This window comes from Mastigoproctus giganteus, chromosome 3 (genome assembly GCF_048544385.1).
Source record: "Mastigoproctus giganteus isolate SK-2022 chromosome 3, ASM4854438v1, whole genome shotgun sequence".
In the NCBI taxonomy this organism is placed as follows: Eukaryota; Metazoa; Arthropoda; class Arachnida; order Uropygi; family Thelyphonidae; genus Mastigoproctus; species Mastigoproctus giganteus.
The window spans coordinates 140,659,961-140,679,528 of record NC_143577.1 but is presented as its reverse complement, the minus strand read 5'-3'; the positions used below and the strand labels follow the sequence as shown (position 1 = coordinate 140,679,528).

At 37.9% G+C, this 19,568-nt stretch overlaps 1 protein-coding gene across 4 annotated transcripts in view; it reads right to left on the bottom strand.

Moving 5' to 3' along the window:
* Window positions 1-19,568, bottom strand: part of LOC150088291 (phosphatidylinositol 4-phosphate 5-kinase type-1 alpha-like) — a 743,292-nt gene that overhangs the window by 510,024 nt on the left and 213,700 nt on the right. For all 4 annotated transcript variants that reach the window (XM_090370677.1, XM_090370676.1, XM_090370679.1 and 1 more), the window contains one exon: window positions 852-911. In XM_090370677.1, coding sequence (XP_090226803.1) covers window positions 852-911 — 60 coding nt within the window. The remainder of the gene's footprint in view (window positions 1-851; window positions 912-19,568) is intronic.

Sequence of the window (19,568 nt, the reverse complement as noted above, 5' to 3'; positions counted from 1 at the left end):
TTTCAACTATTGCCATCAAATCGAATCTATAATTTTATCAAATTTATTCATAGTGATACAGCTTCTGCTATGAGCATATTAAATATTTGAAGTTTTAAACACTTCAATAGACTGTATGAGTGCACAAACACCTTGGCATGATGTTGACAACACTGCAGTAACATTTTTTTTTTTTCTTTACCATATGTAAAAAAACACTTAAAAAATTGCAGTAACTGTTTTGGCATACTACAGATCAGTCATCTATCAACCTGTTTTTACATCATGACATCTATTGTACTTGTCTCTCAATGGTCTTTTATATTGTGATTGACAACAAAGATGACTAATCTACTGACATAATTTTGGCTTTTATTTCTAGATTCCATTGGCAATGTGTGTGTTAGGCATTGTGATCCTAAAGATTTATTTTCTTTGAAAATAAATCTTTACTATTACTTTTCACAGACTTATAAACTTAAAAGCATGCAATTTCTAAAAATTTTCATTACTTACTATTTTTCTAGGATTTTTTAACTTAATTATTTTTGTGAAAAGAAAAGGCTATTTTTCAGAGATACAATTATGTCACAAACTATGACAGCAAAACAGAAAAGTTGTTAAATCGAGTCAAAAACGTAGTCTCCATAAATCCAGGGAGTTAGAAGCTATGAGTACATTTATATAAACCCAAAAAATCCTGATTTGAACTTGGCTATTTCCACTTAACAAATTATCACCATTTTTCCTTCCATGCTGATTTCTGAGGACTTCACTACCAGCAAGAGGAAGAAAAAAAAATTTCTATAAAAGACAACTATCACAAAATTGTTACATAAGCAAAGAATTTCAATGAAAGCAAAAATTCATACCTGATAACAGTACAAACCAAAGAACTTTGGAAGGAGTGTCCTTGGGTTCTGATTTAAATTCTGCAAAAAAACAATTATATTAAAAATTTTAAGTTAAAATAGTATATATAAGAATTATATCCTAAAACAAAATCATAAATAAAACCATATTACCTCATCTAGTGTGGTAAACAACAGTGTGATATTACATGAAAAAAGTGTTTAGTTTTAGATTTCACTAAGATATCTGAAGAAATCTACAAATATACACACTAGCTTCAAAAATCACCTACTCTGACACATCATGAAGAAAGCTAAGTGATGGAAAGAATTTGAATTTGGGAGACATTCCAATCTCAACTACATAAAATGAAAATGCAGATAATAATTAGGCTAAAAAAATTCCAGAATTGAAGAAGAAATTGTTCAATGTGTTGCCCTTGGTCCATAATATAACTAAAAATTTCAACAGTAGCATACAAGGCAGGATGGATGTTGGCATTATGGTGTGTTGCCAGCTTGCAAATATGATGAGATGTCAGTGTAACAAAGGAACACTTTTCTACAGTAAGTCCTAAAATCCAGAATTACTATGGGTCAATTCAAGTAACTGAGGAGTTACTTGGAACAAAGGAACACTTTTCTACAGTAAGTCCTAAAATCCAGAATTACTATGAGTCAATTCAAGTAACTGAGGAGTCATGCATTGCATGAAAGTTATAATTAATACTCCTCTCATTAGGGAAATTAGTTCAAAGCATTTGCATGCCAGTGATCACCATATATGATTTTGCAAAAAATCAGTTATAATTAAGTTCAGAGCAAAAGCCTCACTATTACAAAAGCTAAAAAACAAGATGGGCATAGCTTTTCCTGTGTATATATTGCTTTTTATTTAAAGAATTTATTGTACTTTATTTAATACACTTTAAATAAAAAACCAATATACTTCTCCATTGGAGCAGGGCTTTTTATTTAGAGTAGTATGATACCAATGCAACTCATAGCAAATTGCATCCACAATGTGAGATCAATATACTAATTAGCTAGCAAACATAGTTGCTTGTTTCAAACAAACCAATGATATTCCAATTCACATTTTCTAATTCCATTTCCAGCTCTAATATCCTGTCTTCACCGATGAGTGATCTTACATTGTAACAGGCCAAGTTCAGTTTCAGTGCATGGCAGCCTGGTCGTACCCAGAGATTCTTAGCACCTCTGCTTCCATTTTGATCGTCTCGCTGCCATAAGAGGGGAAGTGAAAGCTGCTCGGGACTGAGGACCATTTGTTTCATCGTGCTGTCATGTACTAGAGGGTTTGGTCTTTTTCTCTTCATGCTGACCAGGCGTTTTGAAGGTAACCACTCTACACATTCGTTGCCACCTAGGTGACGTAACATGACTTACTATCGAGAAGGTGTGCATGAGTGATTTTAGGGAGGCAGGCCAACCGGACTTCTCCTAAATCTTCGGAAATAGAAAGATACAGGGTCCATCAGTGTTTTAGACTGAGTGTCTGATAACACACAGAATGCCTGCTCCCCTCAAAGATAAACAATAACAAGGACAAAATTCAGTATTCTGAGTCATGCAAAGCAATTAGAAAGAGACTCAGAGAAGACATAAGAAGATTTAACACAAGAAAAGGAGAACAAGCATTATTACTGCTCATGACTATTTATTTAAATAGTCATGAGCAGTAATACAGAAAGACAAGTGATACTAAATCTGAAGAATAGGGATGGTATACTTATAAATAGCAGAGAAGTCATAATTCATATAGCAGAAGACTACTATAAAGTATTATATAAGGAGGAAGGGAATGATGCCAGCAATGGAGAAGATGGATCACAAATTAGCAACACATATAACATACCTGATATCCTTCCTGAGGAGGCAGAATATGCATTGAAGAAAATGAAGAAACAAAATGCCAGATGAAGCTGAAGTTACTGTACAGTTCTTAAAACTAGGTGAAAGAAACATTAGCACATGATTCAAGAAAGCAAACTTATACAGCATCAGCAAAAAAAAAAAAAATTACCATGTCACGCAACCATTTGCTCAAAGGTTTGTCCAGTTCTTGCTTGAATTTATTTAAGCTAACTTTCAAAAAGAGAGGGGATAATTTTTTCGAACAGTCAACCACCTGCTGGCTAAGGGCAAATTTCCACACATACCTATTCTCCAACTGTCTCTTCTCAATTTTAATTTATGCTCTTCAATTGTGTACTCTGAGCAAAAGTAGAAATCCCATCAGCATTGCGATTGATCACGCCATTCAAAGCCTTATACAACTCAATCAGATCGCCTCGCAGGTGTCTAACTTCCAGAAGCTGAAATTTGCAGAACTTAAGCCTTTCTTCATAAAGTAAACCCTTTGTTTCCCTCAACAATCTTGTTGCACTTCTCTGTATTTCTTCTAGAAACTCTATATCCTTCCTAAAATGAGGCCTCCAGACCTGCACGCAGCACACAAGGCATGGAATGAACACTGCCTTATACAAAGGAATAATAACCTCCTCGTCAATACTAGCAAAATTAGCATTAGCAATAGCATTAGTAGAGGCATATGATGCAAGAAAGCAAGCTTATGCAGCACGAGCCAAAAAAAAAAAAAAAAAAAAAAACCAACACATTTCCATTTCACGCCTCCGTTTGTTCAAATTACCTGTCCAGCTGACCCTTAGATTTATTTAGGCTATCAACTTCCACAACAAGGGATGGAAGTCTGTTCCACCAACCAACTACCCGCTGGCTAAAGGCAAATTTCCGCACATCTGTCTTTCCTCAATTTGAATTTATGCCCTCTCAGGTGCTTATTCTGAGCAAGAGTAAGAATCCCATTGGCATTGAGCATGCTCAAACCATTCAAGGTTTTATTATACACCTCTATCAGATCACCTCGCTGGTGCCTAGTCTCCAGACTCTGTAATTTGCAAAACTTAAGCCTTTCTTCGTAAGAGCAACCCTTTGTTCCATTCACTAATCTTGTTGCCCTTCTCTGTACCCGTTCCAGCAGCTCTACATCCTTCTTGAAATGAGGCCTCCAGACCTGTATACAGTACTCAAGATGTGGCCTAACCATTGCCTTATACAAGGGAATAATCACCTCCTTATCCCTGCTAGAAAAATTCCTGTATATCATTGACAAGATACCATGAGCTACTCTTGCAGCTCGTCTGCACTGCTCAGAGAACTTCATATCTGCCTGCACAATTACCCCCAGGTCCTTTTCATTCTCCACCACTGTCAGTGTAGTACCGCAGAGTTGATACGTTGCTCTGGAGTTACTGTTTCCCATACTTTACATTTGTCAATGTTAAACTTCATTTGCCACCTCTCAGCCCATCTGTTCAGCCTTTCCAGATCCTGTTGCAGCAGCATAGCGTCAGTGGTGTCCTTAACAACCCTGCCAACCTTTGTATCATCTGCAAACTTGGACATTAAACTTGATATCCCATCATCAATATCATTCATAAACACTGAAAACAACAACGCACCCAACACTGAACCCTGAGGAACTCCACTAATAACATTAGTCCACGTTGAGCAGTGTCCATTGATTACCACTCTCTGTCTTCTGCCACTCAACCATCCCCTTATCCATAGCAGCAATTTGCCTCCAATGCCACACTGCTCCAATTTGTGCAGCAGTCTTCCATGTGCAACAGTATCAAAAGCCTTTCTAAGATCCAAATATATAATATCAAAGTTATTCCCTGCATCCAGTTCTTTTGTGACTACATCATAGTATCCAATCAAATTGGTCAGGCAAGACCTGCCCTTAACAAAACCATGCTGTGTCTGAGCTATAACTGAATTCTTGTCTAGATGATCCTGCAGTGCTTCTTTAACCAGTGCCTCCATTAATTTACCTGGAACAGAAGTTAAACTAACAGGTCTATAATTACTTGTGTCAGCCTTTGATCCTCCTTTGTGAATTGGGGTTACATTTGCACATCTCCAGTCTATGGGTACCTCCCCTGAGTCCAAAGAAGCTCTCATAATTATGGCTTGGGGTTTGCTTACTTCCTTTGCTGCCTCCTTTAATATAACTGGATAGATCCCATCCACCCCAGGTGCCTTTTTTATGTTTGTCCTCAACAATCTCTCCTCCACTTTCCTCTCAGTTATTACAAAATCATCCAGCTCCTGCCAATGTTTACTTTGCCTACATCATTCTCCTTCCTGAATAACTCCTCATGCGTGAATGTAGATGCAAAATACTCGTTTAGATTGTTAGCCACCTGAGCAGGATCCTCAACTGTTAAACCATCAATATCCAGTGGACCAATCTGATTCATCCCTTTCCTTCTTGAGTTTAAATAGGTAAAGAACTCTTTTCTGTTTTTCTTTGCATCCTTTGCCAAGGATTTTTCGTAGTCTGCCTTTGCCTGCCTAATCTCCTTTGTGACTTGGTTACAGACCAACTTATATCTATCATAGGCTTCCATGTCACCCATTAATTTGTATGTATCCCATGCATTTTTCTTCTCTGCCACATGTCTCATTAGTTCATCTGACAATCATTTAGGCCTAAACCTTGAACAATATTTCTTAGTTGGTACGTAAAGCCTGGTAGCCTCCAAGATTAGTTCCTTGAATGCTTCCCATTTTGAGTTTGCTGTTGGTCACATCATCAGTTGGTCCCACTGTATAGAATTTAAATACTGTCTCAGACCATCATAGTCGCCTTTACGAAAACAAAAACCCTTCCCTTTTCCTCTGATGGTAGATACCTCCTTGAGTAAATCCCACTTCAACACACTGTGATCACTGCCACCTAGTGGTTCATTTATCTGCAGATTCTTAATGCATGAAGAATCACTACTGATAATCAGATCAAGAGTATTGCTCCCTCTTGTTGCCTCACGAACATGCTGATGTAGAAGACAATCATCCAATAAATCCACAAAAGCCTTGCTAGTGTGCGAGTGACCAACCTACAAATTCCAGTCAATATCTGGGAAATTAAAATCCCCCATTATAAGACTCTCTGATTTACTGGCCCACTCTATTTCCCTGTACAATATCTTATTATACTCATCAGAGTCATTAGGCCTATAGCACACTCCTACTCTCAATTTTGATTTCCCTATGCTTATGTCACACCAAACTGACTCGACACTGCCCTGTCCATCCATGTCGACTGGCTTCACTTCCTTGGACTTTATGTGTTTCTTAACTAATAGCATAACCCCTCATACCCTCCTGTCCTGTCTATCATTTCTATACACATTGTATTCCCCAAATTCCAGTTCCGCATTCCTTATATCTGTGTTACACCACGTCTCTGATATCCAAACAATATCTGCCTTTGATGTTTTGAGCAATACCTCAAATTCATCAAATTTATTTACCAAACTCCTACCATTGGTGTACATGCAGGTATACATGCAACTGTTTCTATTCTTGGCTACCCTAACACAACCCATGTGTTTACTTGTACCGCAATGCCTCCCAGCAGTCTCTGAAATATCCTGCATCTTGTTTTTCAGGCTTCTGCTCATTTCAATAGAAGCAGTGCAAGAATCACTTCCACCTCCGCCAGTGGCTACTGTTAATCTATTAGTCCTTGTATCCCCCCAACTAGCAGTTTTCCGACCCACCTAACTCTGCCTCGACAGCATCAGCAAAAATTCTTGCACCCTTTCTATTTAAGTGTATCCCAACCCTGTAGAAGCAATCTCTCCTGTTAACAATTACAGTCCAGGCTGAAAAAAATTCTACCCCTTGAGCCTTGCACAATCCCTCCAGGGCCGAATTGATCGACAAGGCTCTCATCATATACTCCCTCCTATCGTGTCTGGGCAGAATTGCAGACTCTTTCCAATTCAACCCTAATTCACGGCTTTTTTTCAACAGTGACATGTACTTGTTAAGTAATTCTGCCTGTCTCCTACTCTTAATATCATTAGTGCCAACGTGTACAACTATATCACCTTTTGTGCCCTTAAAAGATGATATCCGCTCTACAACGTCATCAACCTTTGCTCCTGGCAGACATACCCTGGTCCTATTCCACCTATGAGTTTGTTGAGTCAGTTTGGTGTGACATAAGCATTGGGAGATCAAAATTGAGAGTAGGAGTGTGCTATAGGCCTAATGACTCTGATGAGTATAATAAGGAACTGGACAGGGAAATAGAGTGGGCCAGTAAATCAGAGAGTCTTATAATGGGAGATTTTAATTTCCCAGATATTGACTGGAATTTGGGGGCTGGTTACTCACACACTAGCAGGGCTTTTGTGGATTTATTGGATGATTGTTTTCTACATCAGCATGTTCGGGAGGCAACTAGAGGGAGTAATACTCTTGATTTGATTATCAGCAGTGATTCTTCATGCATTAAGAATCTGCAGATAAATGAACCACTAGGTGGCAGTGATCACAGTGTGCTGAAGTGGGATTTACTGAAAGAGGTAACTACCATTAGGGGTAAAGGGAAGGGTTATTGCTTCCGTAAAGGCGACTACGATGGACTGAGACAGTATTTAAATTCTATACAGTGGGACCAACTGATGATGTTACCAACAGCAAATTCAAAATGGGACGCATTCAAAGAACTTATCTTGGAAGCTACTAGGCTTTACATACCAACTAAGAAATATTGTTCAAGGTTTAGGCCAAAATGGATGTCAGATGAACTAATGAGGCATATGGCAGAGAAGAAAAATGCATGGGATACTTACAAATTGACACAGAAGCCTATGATAGATACAAGTTGATATGCAACCAAGTTACAAAGGAGGTTAGGCAGGCGAAGGCAGATTACGAGAAATCCTTGGCAAGGGATGCAAAGAAAAACAGCGAAGAGTTCTTTACTTATGTAAACTCTAGAAGGAAGGGGATGAATCAGATTGGTCCACTTGATATCGATGGGTCAACTGTTGATGATCCTGCTCAGGTAGCTAACAAACTAAATGAATATTTTGCATCGACATTCACACATGAGGAGTTATTCAGCGAGGGGAATGCCAGAGGTGTATTTAACTCTAGCAGTAAGCTACAGAATCTTGAAATAACTGGGAGTAAAGTGGAGGAGAAATTGTTGAAGATAAACACAAGAAAGGCACCCGGGGTGGATGGGATCTATCCAGTTATATTGAAGGAGGCAGCAAAGGAAGTAAGCAAACCATTAGCCATAATTATGAGAGCTTCCTTGGACTCAGGGGTGGTACCCATAGACTGGAAATGTGCAAATGTGACCCCAATTCACAAAGGAGGATCAAAGGCTGACACAAGTAATTATAGACCTGTGAGCTTAACTTCTGTTCCAGGAAAATTAATGGAGGCACTGGTTAAAGAAGCACTGCAGGATCATTTAGACAAGACTTCAGTTATAGCTCAGACACAGCATGGTTTTGTTAAGGGGAAGTCTTGCCTGACCAACTTGATTGGATACTATGATGCAGTCACAAAAGAACTGGATGCAGGGAATAACTTTGATATTATATACTTGGATCTTAGAAAGGCTTGTGATACTGTTGCACATGGAAGACTGCTACACAAATTGGAGCAGTGTGACATTGGAGGCAAATTGCTGCTATGGATAAAGGGGTGGTTGAGGGGGAGAAGACAGAGAGTGGTAATCAATGGACTGCTCATCGTGGACTAATGTTATTAGTGGAGTCCCTCAGGGCTCACTGTTGGGTCAATTATTGTTTTCTGTATTTATAAATGATATTGATGATGGTATATCAAGCTTAATGTCCAAGTTTGCAGACGATACAAAGGTTGGCAGGGTTGTCAAGGACACTACTGACACTATGCTGCTGCAACAGGATCTGGAAAGGTTGAGCAGATGGGCTGAGAGGTGGCAAATGAAGTTTAACATTGACAAATGTAAATTACTACACATGGGAAACAGCAACCCCAGAGCAACGTATCAACTCTGTGGTACTACACTGACAGTGGTAGAGAATGAAAGGGACTTGGGGGTGGTTGTGCAGGCAGATATGAAGTTCTCTGAGCAGTGCAGATGGGCTGCAAGAGTAACTCATGGAGTATCGTCAATGATATACAGGAATTTTTCCAGCAGGGATAAGGAGGTGATTATTCCCTTGTATAAGGCAATGGTCAGACCACACCTAGAGTACTGTATACAGGTCTGGAGGCCTCATTTCATGAAGGATGTAGAGCAGCTGGAACGAGTACAGAGAAGGGCAACAAGATTGGTGAATGGAACAAAGGGGTGCTCTTACGAAGAAAGGCTTAAGTTTTGCAAATTACAGTGTCTGGAGACTAGGCACCAGCAAGGTGATCTGATTGAAGTGATCTGATCATGGTGCACAAGCGTGTGCTATGCACTGCTGCTCCTGCTCACCTGGCTACGGAGGCGCCACAGAACCCTGAGGGACTCCACTAATAAAACATTAATTCATGATGAGCAGTGACCACTGATTACCACTTTCTGTCTTCTCCCCCTCAACCATCCCTTTATCCATAGCAGCAATTTGCCTCCAATGCCACACTGCTCCAATTAGTTCAGCAGTCTTCCATGTGCAACAGTATCAAAAGCCTTTCTAAGATCCAAATATATGATATCAAAGTTATTCCCTGAATCCAGTTCCTTTGTGACCACATCATAGTATCCAATCAAATTGATCAGGTCCATGTGCACATCTCCAGTCCATGTGCACCTCCTATTAACCACAGGGGCTCACATCTGGTGAGTATGGGTTTGGAACACCCAGGGTCTTGAGGTGGAAATCATCATTTTTCTCTTTTTTTGGTGATTCCCTTCTACTTTTGACACTCTCTCTCTCTCTCTCTCTCTCTCTCTCTCTCTCTCTCTCTCTCTCTCTCTCTCAGGTTAACTCAGGAACTTTTTTTTTTTCTGGTGCAGCATAAGCCTCAGGCTTCCTTGCACCATGTGGCTATTAATAATAATAAAAATTATGGTAAGGGTTTGCTTACTTCCTTTGCTGCCTCCTTTAATAAAACTGGATAGATCCCATTCACCCTGGGTGCCTTTTTTTATGTTTATCTTCAACAATTTCTCCTCCATTTTACTCTCAGTTATTACAAAATCATGTAGCTTACTGCCAGTTTAATTGACCTCTGCAATTCCCCTCACTAAATAACTCCTCATGTGTGAATGTAGATTCAAAATACTCATTTAATTTGTTAGCCAACTTAGTAGGATCACCAAAAGTTGAACCATCAATATCCAGTGGGCCAATCTGAATCATCCCTTTCCCTCTAGAGTTTACATAGGTAAAGAACTCTTTGCTGTTTTTCTTTGCATCCTTTGCCAAAGATTTCTCATAATCTGCCTTTACGTGCCTAATCTCCTTTGCGACTTGGTTACAGACCAGCTTATATCTATCATAGGCTTCCATGTCACTCATTAATTTATATGTATCCCATGCATTTTTCTTCTCTGCAACATGTCTCCTTAGTTCGTCTGACATCCATTTAAGCCTAAAGCTTGAACAGTATTTCTTAGTTGGTATGTAAAGCCTAGTAGCTTCCAAGATAAGTTCTTTGAATGCTTCCGATTTTGAATTTTCTGTTGGTAACATCATCAGTTGGTCCTACCGTATATAATTTAAATACGGTCTCAGACCACCGTAGTCGCCTTTACAAAAGCAAAAACCCTTCGTTTTACCAATGATGGTAGTTACCTCTTTGAGTAAATCCCACTTCAGCACACTGTGATCACTGCCACCTAGTGGTTCCTTTATCTGCAGATTCTTAATGCATGAAGAATCACTACTGATAATCAGATCAAGAGTATTACTCCCTCTAGTTGCCTCCCGGACATGCTGATGTAGAAAACAATCATCCAATAAATCCACAAAAGCCTTGCTAGTGTGTGAGTGACCAACCCACAAATTCCAAATATCCGGAAAATTAATATCCCCCATTATAAGGCTCACTGATTTACTGGCCCACTCTATTTCCCTGTACAGTTTTTTATTATACTCATCAGAGTCATTACGCCTATAATACATTCCCTACTCTCAATTTTGATATCCCAGTGCTTATGTCACAACAAACTCACTCGACACTGCACTGTGCAGCAATGTCAACTGGCTGCACTTTCTTGGGATTTTATGTTTCTTAACTAATACATAATCCTTACTCCCTTCCTATCCTGTGCATCCTTCCTGTACACATTGTACTCCCCAAATTCCCGTTCTGCAATCCTTATATCTGTGTGACACCACGTCTCTGATATCCCAACAATATCTGCCTTTGATGTTTTGACCAACACCTCAAATTTATCAAACTCCTAGCACTGGTGAATATGCAAGTATATATGCACCTGTTCCTATTCTTAACTACCCTAGCACAACCCATGTGTTTACTTGTACTGCAATGACTCCCAGCAGTCTCTGAAATACCCTGCATCTTGTTTTCCAGGCTGCTGCTCATTCCAATAGAAGCAGTGTAAGAATATCTTTCACCTCTGCCAGCAGCTACTGTTAATCTATTAGTCCATGTATTCCCCCCAAGCTAGCAGGTCCCTGACCCACCTAACACTGTCTCAATAGTATCAGCAAATAGTCTTGCATCCTTTCTATTTAAGTGTATCCCATCATTGTAGAAGCATCTGTGCTGTTAACGGTTTATGAGGTATGTTTTTTTTTTTTTTTTTTTTTTTTTTCAAATATCAAGTATCAATAAAATCAAAAATATGAACCTTAATTGCAAAACAATGAATGATGAACATTCATAAATACTGCATTTCAAACCACACACGTAGCAATACAATATAGCGTACCCCAGTTGACGATATTAATCTGTTCTAGAGACACCATCACATCATGAAAATATCAACCCAATACACATTGTATATGGTAATTCCTTCAACAATCTCGGAAATTGAAATTTTTGCCATATAACTAAGCTATTTATCTCTCTAAAAGGTTGTTTTATAGTGTAAATTGTATTAGTTACCAATTCAAATTATTAAAATGCATTACACTTTCATTGTTATCATATGTTCTGTTATAAGAACCAATTTTGAATGGCTATGTGCTATTTTTCTAAAGCACAATTCTGGAGGTCACAACTATAAGACAATAAAACAATTTGCACATTCCGGTTTATTGGGCATTTCTGTTACTGCAAGCAATTATAAACATATAATGACCCTCCGGTTAACTCGAGTTATTATATTTGTAAAAATACTGATAACTGGAAATGTGTGGTTTTTTAGGTTATTATTGTGAAATGTGTTTGCCCTTTACTGAAATCCTCAATTGTATAAAAAAACATAAATAAATTTTCAGAATCTTCTCTTCATTCCTTTTTTTTAAGCTTCGTAAACTTGTTACTCCGTGCAAATCGTGTTAGTTGCAGTTTGTGCATGCCATTAAAAAATGCTTATGCATGCTATCATGATATTTATAAAGAAAAGAGAAGATTACTTTGAAAACAAATGCCTCTTAAAGCATTTCTGAGGAAGACGACTCCTTGGACAACAATCCAATAAACCAATGAGTGCCGAGCAAATAAAGAGTGATCAACGAGTGTGCATTTATACGATGATGATGATGACGAAGAATAAACATACTTTAACATTTGTAACTCATAAATGTTTGTTTGTTTGTTATTTGGTTTTTAGGAGCATTAGCAACTAAGGCCATATTGCGGTTGTCATTCCATGACCTTTCCACACCCTCCATATATGGTGGTCAAGGGCTTGAACCCAGGTCTAATCAAGAAGCATGTGCTACACACTGCTGCTCCTGCCCACCTAACTCATAAATAATGTCTTTATTATTATAATTTGCTCGATTTTACAGGCTACGTTTTCAATTCTTTGGATAAATCAATCATTGTTTAAACATAAACTAATCAGCTAACTAATTTCCTTGTTCAGAACGTACCCCTATTTTTAACATTATATCTATGGAAAATAAATTCCCGCTTTATGCAATGCTTGCTAGGAACAAATTAACTCATAAAGTCGGGAACTACCTGTACGTACGTATTTTATTACGATCTTTATGTAATAAAATATTTCTAATGCTTTTTGCTTTTATCGTAAGCAAACTTGTTCCTGATCTCTTCTTTGTTTGATCTTCTATCCAAACAGGTAACAGAAGTTCCATCTCTTCCAATTCTTTGTGTCTTGATCTAATGTATTTTGTTACACTTTGAGTTGTTCCTACTATAACAGTTGTTTTTATTTTCTCTGCATTCTTTCTGATTGTTCTCAGCAGTTAGGTTACGTTATTTCTAATTTAACCTTAAAGGTTAAGTTAGGAAATAAGGTTTGCTAATTTCATCTCACGCCGACATGTTGATCAATATATCATTATTGACTTCTACTGCCACTACCGATAGCACGCACCATCTGTTTACGAGAATGCAGGAAGAAACTGCGGTAGCAGTAAACTAGTTTGTCTGGCAAGTTTCCCTGTGGTTTGACGTGGTTTTCGTGTTGGTTTTCTTTACCTTAGCCGCTTTTCTTTTTTTCTCTGAACCAGTATCTTCATCAGCATGCATCCTTTTCACACCGTTTCAAGTACTTTACTCATTTTTAGGAAATAAAACATAATTACAGTAAAAAAAGAACAAAAATTAGGAGGCACGTTTGATAACAAAGCAGAGTACGTGTAACAACTGAGTAAACAATGCAGTAAGTGTTGCATTCAGCTGTTGTGATTCCGCCGCATTCTGCTGCCATCTCTTGTAAACGCAACGCCAAAATGTGCATAAGCATATTCAGTTTGTGTTATATGTGACATCGTTCTCCTATTTATAAATTATGTATGATCAAATTCATGTTGTGTAAACATGGGTTATACAAGGACTGATATCAAAATTATTCATCGCATCCAGTTCTTTTGTGACCACATCATGGTATCTAATCAAATCAGACAAGACTTTCCCCCAACAAACCCATGCTGTGTCTGAATTATTACTGCAGTCTTGTCTAGATGATCCTGCAATGCTTCTTTAACCGGTGAAGCCGTTGTTTTCTCTGGAACAGAAGTTAAACTAACAGGACACGGAACTTACAAGACACTTCACAAAATACACTAACTGAATGGTATCCAGAAAAAGTTAAAAGAAAACCTGGAAGGCTTTTCTCTGGAACAGAAGTTAAACTAACAGGACACAGAACTTACAAGACACTTCACAAAATACACTAAGTGAATGGTATCCAGAAAAAGTTAAAAGAAAACCTGGAAGGCAATAACAGAGATGAAATTCAAGAGTTCATAAGTAGTAAATGGATGGCCATTGCACAAAACAGAAGGGACTGGAAAGTTGCTGGAGAGACCTTCATCCTTTCAGTGGATTGAAACGGCTGATGATGATGATGCCAACACTCAAAATCAAAGGCAATGCCAAAAGTACATTTGTGAATGCATGCTCCATCACTATTGTAAATTCATCTCACATTTGGAATTGCTTCCATCCATACTGAGCAACTGTTTCTTTGAACTTTGCAATCATTCTGCTGATGATATTAACAATTAGGCTACATTAATAAACCTTTTATCTGACAAACAAGATAAGTTTATCTTACTCGTGCTTCTAAAAGGAATGGCACCTATTAAACACAGTTTTTCATTTTATTGAAAAAAAAAAAAAAAAAGGTTAATTTTTAACCTTTCTGCTAAAGTGGAAATGCTTATTCATTAGGAGTTACAGTCAAGAGAACAAACATACATTCCTTGTTGTATGTGCGATCACTGAAGTTGTATATATTTATCACTTGTTCCTCTATATTACCTGGCCAAAGCATTTATCTCAGTTTGGTCAGGTAAAAGTTCTTCAGGTTTCACTTGAAAACTGTAAATGAAATCTAAAAAATTATAATTCCAAACCTGTATGCTGCTCACAACTTGGCCTAACCATCGCATTACATAATAAGCATCTACAGTTGAACTTGGTTATAACGAGCACGGAAATAATGAGATCACAGCTGTAACGAGCAAAAAGCCATAATGATTTTAATTTACACGTATTCCCATACAATTGCTCACTGTTATAACAAGCATACTACACAGATATACCGAACAAATTTGGTAACTATGAAAACATTCTCAATTGCTCAGGTAATTGAAAAAACTCAATTCTTGGAATAGATGAAAATGAAAAGGGAGACTTTGCTTTATGACCACCTGCATCGCATTAGCGGCGGGTTTATGACCTTGTCCATCAGGGGATGAGGGCTATACAATAGGGCATTGCCGTTCCGCTTGTCTCATTACCATATTTACAGATTGTCTTTATTCACTGAACCATAAATTTATTTTGGCACGTCTAAGAATTTTGGAAACGGGACTTCTAAGAACTTTGTATGCATTTCGGGGCTTCTAAGAATGCTGAATGGATTTCAGGACTTTTAAGAACGTTGTATGCATTGCAGGACATCTAAGAACTGATAAAGTGATCTATGCAGATAACTTTATCATTCTTAAAATAAAATCAGTTAGAAACGAACCCTTCTTTCAGAAACATGTCTACTAACAAAAGAAAGTATCTCTCGATTCGGGAAAAAGTGGAAATTATTCGTGACTTAGAAGGTGGTGCAAAAAATGTTGAAGTGTGTAAAAAGTTTTCTTTGTCCTCTTCAAGTGTATCGACATTGCGGAAAAATAAAAATGTTTACATATCGGCACTGGAAAACAACATAACCGAAAAAAAAAAAAAATTTAGAAAGTGAGAGTTTACAGATGTTTATGAAGCGTTACTTCAAAGGTTCACTACACAAAAAAGTGCTGGATTTTCAATAGATGGTCCGACCTTGACGGCTCAAGCGAAAATTTTGCTAAACAATTTGTACGTGACAATTTTGTATGTAACAACAGTTGGCTGGATCGATTTAAAAACCAACGTAATATTGTTTAGGCAAAAATTAGTGCTGAATCTTGATCTGCAGATCCAAGAATGGCAAATGAATGAATTGACCATGTTTGGGCAGAAATCAGGAAAGATTTCAATGACGAAGACATCTACAATGCCAATGAAACAGGACTGTTTTATAATTTGACACCTAACAATACATTTAAATTCAAAGGGGAAAAATTTGTTGGTGGAAAAATTCAAAAGCTCGCTTGACAGTGTGTGTATGTGCAAATATCACAGGAACTGATAAAAAAAAAAGATTGTTATCAGAAAATCATTAAAACCTCAGTGTTTCAAAAATGTAAGGAAACTTCCTGTGGATCACACTGCAAACAAGAAAGCTTGGATGACTTCAGATATTTTTCAGCAATACATAAATATTAGAATAAGGAGCTATTCAAAAAGAAGAAAAATATTTTATTGTTAGTTATTAACTGTCCTGCACATCCCCAGATTCAAAATTTGTCCAACATGGTATTTCTGTTTCCCAATGTGACATCAATTTTACAACCAATGGACGTAGGTGTAATCAAGGGTTTGAAACGATTTTAAAAAAGATTTCTAGTTTTACATCTGATCAGTCAAAGAGAACAGAAACTTGCCGAGCCTATATATCGATATTGGATGCTATAAATTTATTGAATAATGCATGGAACAACATTACTTCGACAACCATATCGAATTGCTTCAAGAAATCAAAATTAAATTCAAATGAAATTTCAATTGTAGATGAAGATAATGGAAATGAAGAAAACAACTTACCATTATCCAAATGGTTGCTATGTAACAACATTGTAGGTTTTAATACAGATAACATCGATGAATCTGTACGAGTCGATGAAAACTTGTTAACTAGTTGTCTTCCTACAGAGAGTGACATTGTAGATGCCGTGTTCAACAAAGATGATGACGATATGATGACAAGTGAAAGGAAATCAAAATCAGTGCCCATAATCTCACAAACTCAAGGAGCAATGGACACATAAGTCAATTTTTTTTGAAGAAACTGAGACAAGTAATCAGACTTTTAATGCACTGAGTATTTTAAGGGGAAACTTAAGAAATATCAAAGTGCAATTTTTAAAACAAACATCAATTTTAAGATTCATAAATAAAGACTATTGAAATTGCATTTATTATTAAATAGTAATGTTTTTAATTACAGAGATCAAGTAATATTTTAAAGTGTATGGTTTTAAAATTACAGACAAATAAATTGTGTTTAATATTAAGTGTACTGTAGTTTATACAAGCATATTAATATAAAAATCTATTATTGGAATGAGCAGCAGCCTGTAAAGCAAGGTAATCGAGATTTTCAGGACTGCTGGGAGTCATAGTGGAACAAGTAAATACATGGGCTGTGTTACGGTAGCTAACTATACTCCTAGCATTGGTATACAAGCATGTACACCAATGCTAGGAGTATAGTTAACAAATTTGATGAGATTGAAATGCTAGCCAAGACATCAAAGGCAGATATTGTTGGGATATCAGAGACGTGGTGTCACACAGATATAGCATTACCATTAGTAGAGGCATATAATGCAAGAAAGCAAGCTTATTCAGCATTAGCCAAAAAAAAAAAAAAAAACACACCACTCCCATTTCACCCCTCCATTCGTTCAAAATACCTGTCCAGCAGAGTCTTAAATTTGTTTAGGCTATCGACTTCAACAACAAGTGATGGAAGTCTGTTCCACCAACCAACTACCCGCTGGCTAAAGACAAATTTCCCACATCTATCCTACATCTGACTTTCCTCAATTTGAATTTATGCCCTCTCAGGTGATTATTCTGTGAAAGAGGAAGAATCCCATCGGCATTGAGCATGCTCAAACCATTCAAGGCCTTATACACCTCTATCGGATCACCTCGCCGGTGCCTAGTCTCCAGACTGTAATTTGCAAACCTTAAGCCTTTCTTCGTAAGAGCAACCCTTTGTTCCATTCACTAATCTTGTTGCCCGTCTCTGTACTCGTTCCAGCAGCTCTACATCCTTCTTGAAATGAGGCCTCCAGACCTGTATACAGTACTCAAGGTGTAGCCTGACGATTGCCTTATACAAGGAAATAATCACCTCCCTATCCCTGCTAGAAAAATTCCTGTATATCATTGACAAGACACCATGAGCTACTCTTGCAGCTCATCTGCACTGCTCACAGAACTTCATATCTCCCTGCACAATTACCTCCAGGTACTTTTCATTCTCTACCACTGTCAGTGTAGTACCGCAGAGTTGATACGTTGCTTTGGGGTTACTGTTTCCCATGTGTAGTAGTACTTTACATTTGTCAATGTTAAACTTCATTTGCCACCTCTCAGTCCATCTGCTCAGCCTTTCCAGATCCTGTTGTAGCAGAAGCAGCATAGCATCAGTAGTGTCCTTGACAACAATGCCAACTTTTGTATAGTTTGCAAACTTAGACATTAAGCTTGATATACCATCATCAATATCATTTATAAATACAGAAAACAATAATGGACCCAACACTGAACCCTGAGGAACTCCACTAATAACATTAGTCCATGTTGAGCAGTGTCCACTGATTACCACTCTCTGTCTTCTGCCACTCAACCATCCCTTTATCCATAGCATCAATTTGCCTCCAATGTCACACTGCTCCAATTTGTGCAGCAGTCTTCCATGTGCAACAGTATCAAAAGCCTTTCTAAGATCAACATATATAATATCAAAGTTATTCCCTGCATCCAGTTCTTTTGTGACTACATCATAGTATCCAATCAAATTGGTCAGGCAAGACCTTCCCTTAACAAAACCATTCTGTGTCTGAGCTATAACTGAATTCTTGTCTAGATGATCCTCCAGTGCTTCTTTAACCAGTGCCTCCACTAATTTTCCTGGAACAGAAGTTAAACTAACAGGTCTATAATTACTTGTGTCAGCCTTTGATCCTCCTTTGTGAATTGGGGTTACATTTGCATATCTCCAGTCTATGGGTACCTCCCCTGAGTCCAAAGAAGCTCTCATAATTATGACTAGGGGTTTGCTTCATTCCTTTGCTACCTCCTTTAATATAACTGGATTGATCCCATCCACCACAGGTGCCTTTTTTATGTTTATCCTCAACAATTTCTCCTCCACTTTCCTCTCAGTTATTACAAAATCATCTAGCTCACTGCCAATGTTTACTTCACCTATGACATTCCTCTTCCTGAATAACTCCTCATGTGTGAATGTAGATGCAAAACACACGTTTAGTTTGTTAGCCACCTGAGCAGAATCCTCAACTGTTGAACCATCAATATCCAGAGGACCAATCTGATTTATCCCTTTCCTTCTTGAGTTTAAATAGGTAAAGAACTCTTTTCTGTTTTGTTTTTTTTTTGCATGCTTTGCCAAGGATTTCTCATAATCTGCCTTTGCCTGCCTAATCTCCTTTGAGACTTGGTTACGAGACCAGGTTATATCTATCACAGGCTTCCATGTCACCCATTAAATTGTATGTATCCCATGCATTTTTCTTCTCTGCCATCTGTCTCATTAGTTCATCTGACGTCCATTTAGGCCTGAATCTTGAACAATATTTCTTAGTTGTTACGTAAAGCCTGGTAGCTTCCAAGTTTAGTTCTTTGAATGCTTCCCATTTTGAATTTGCTGTTGGTCACATCATCAGTTGGTCCCACTTTATGGAATTTAAATACTGTCTCAGACCATCACAGTCGCCTTTACGAAAGCAAAAACCCTTCCCTTTACCTCTGATGGTAGTTACCTCCTTGAGTAAATCCCACTTCAGCACACTGTGATCACTGCCACCTAGTGGTTCCTGTATCTGCAGATTCTTAATGCATGTAGAATCACTACTGATAATCAGATCAAGAGGGAGCAATACTCTAGTTGCCTCCCGACCATGCTGATGTAGAAAACAATCATCCAATAAATCCACAAAA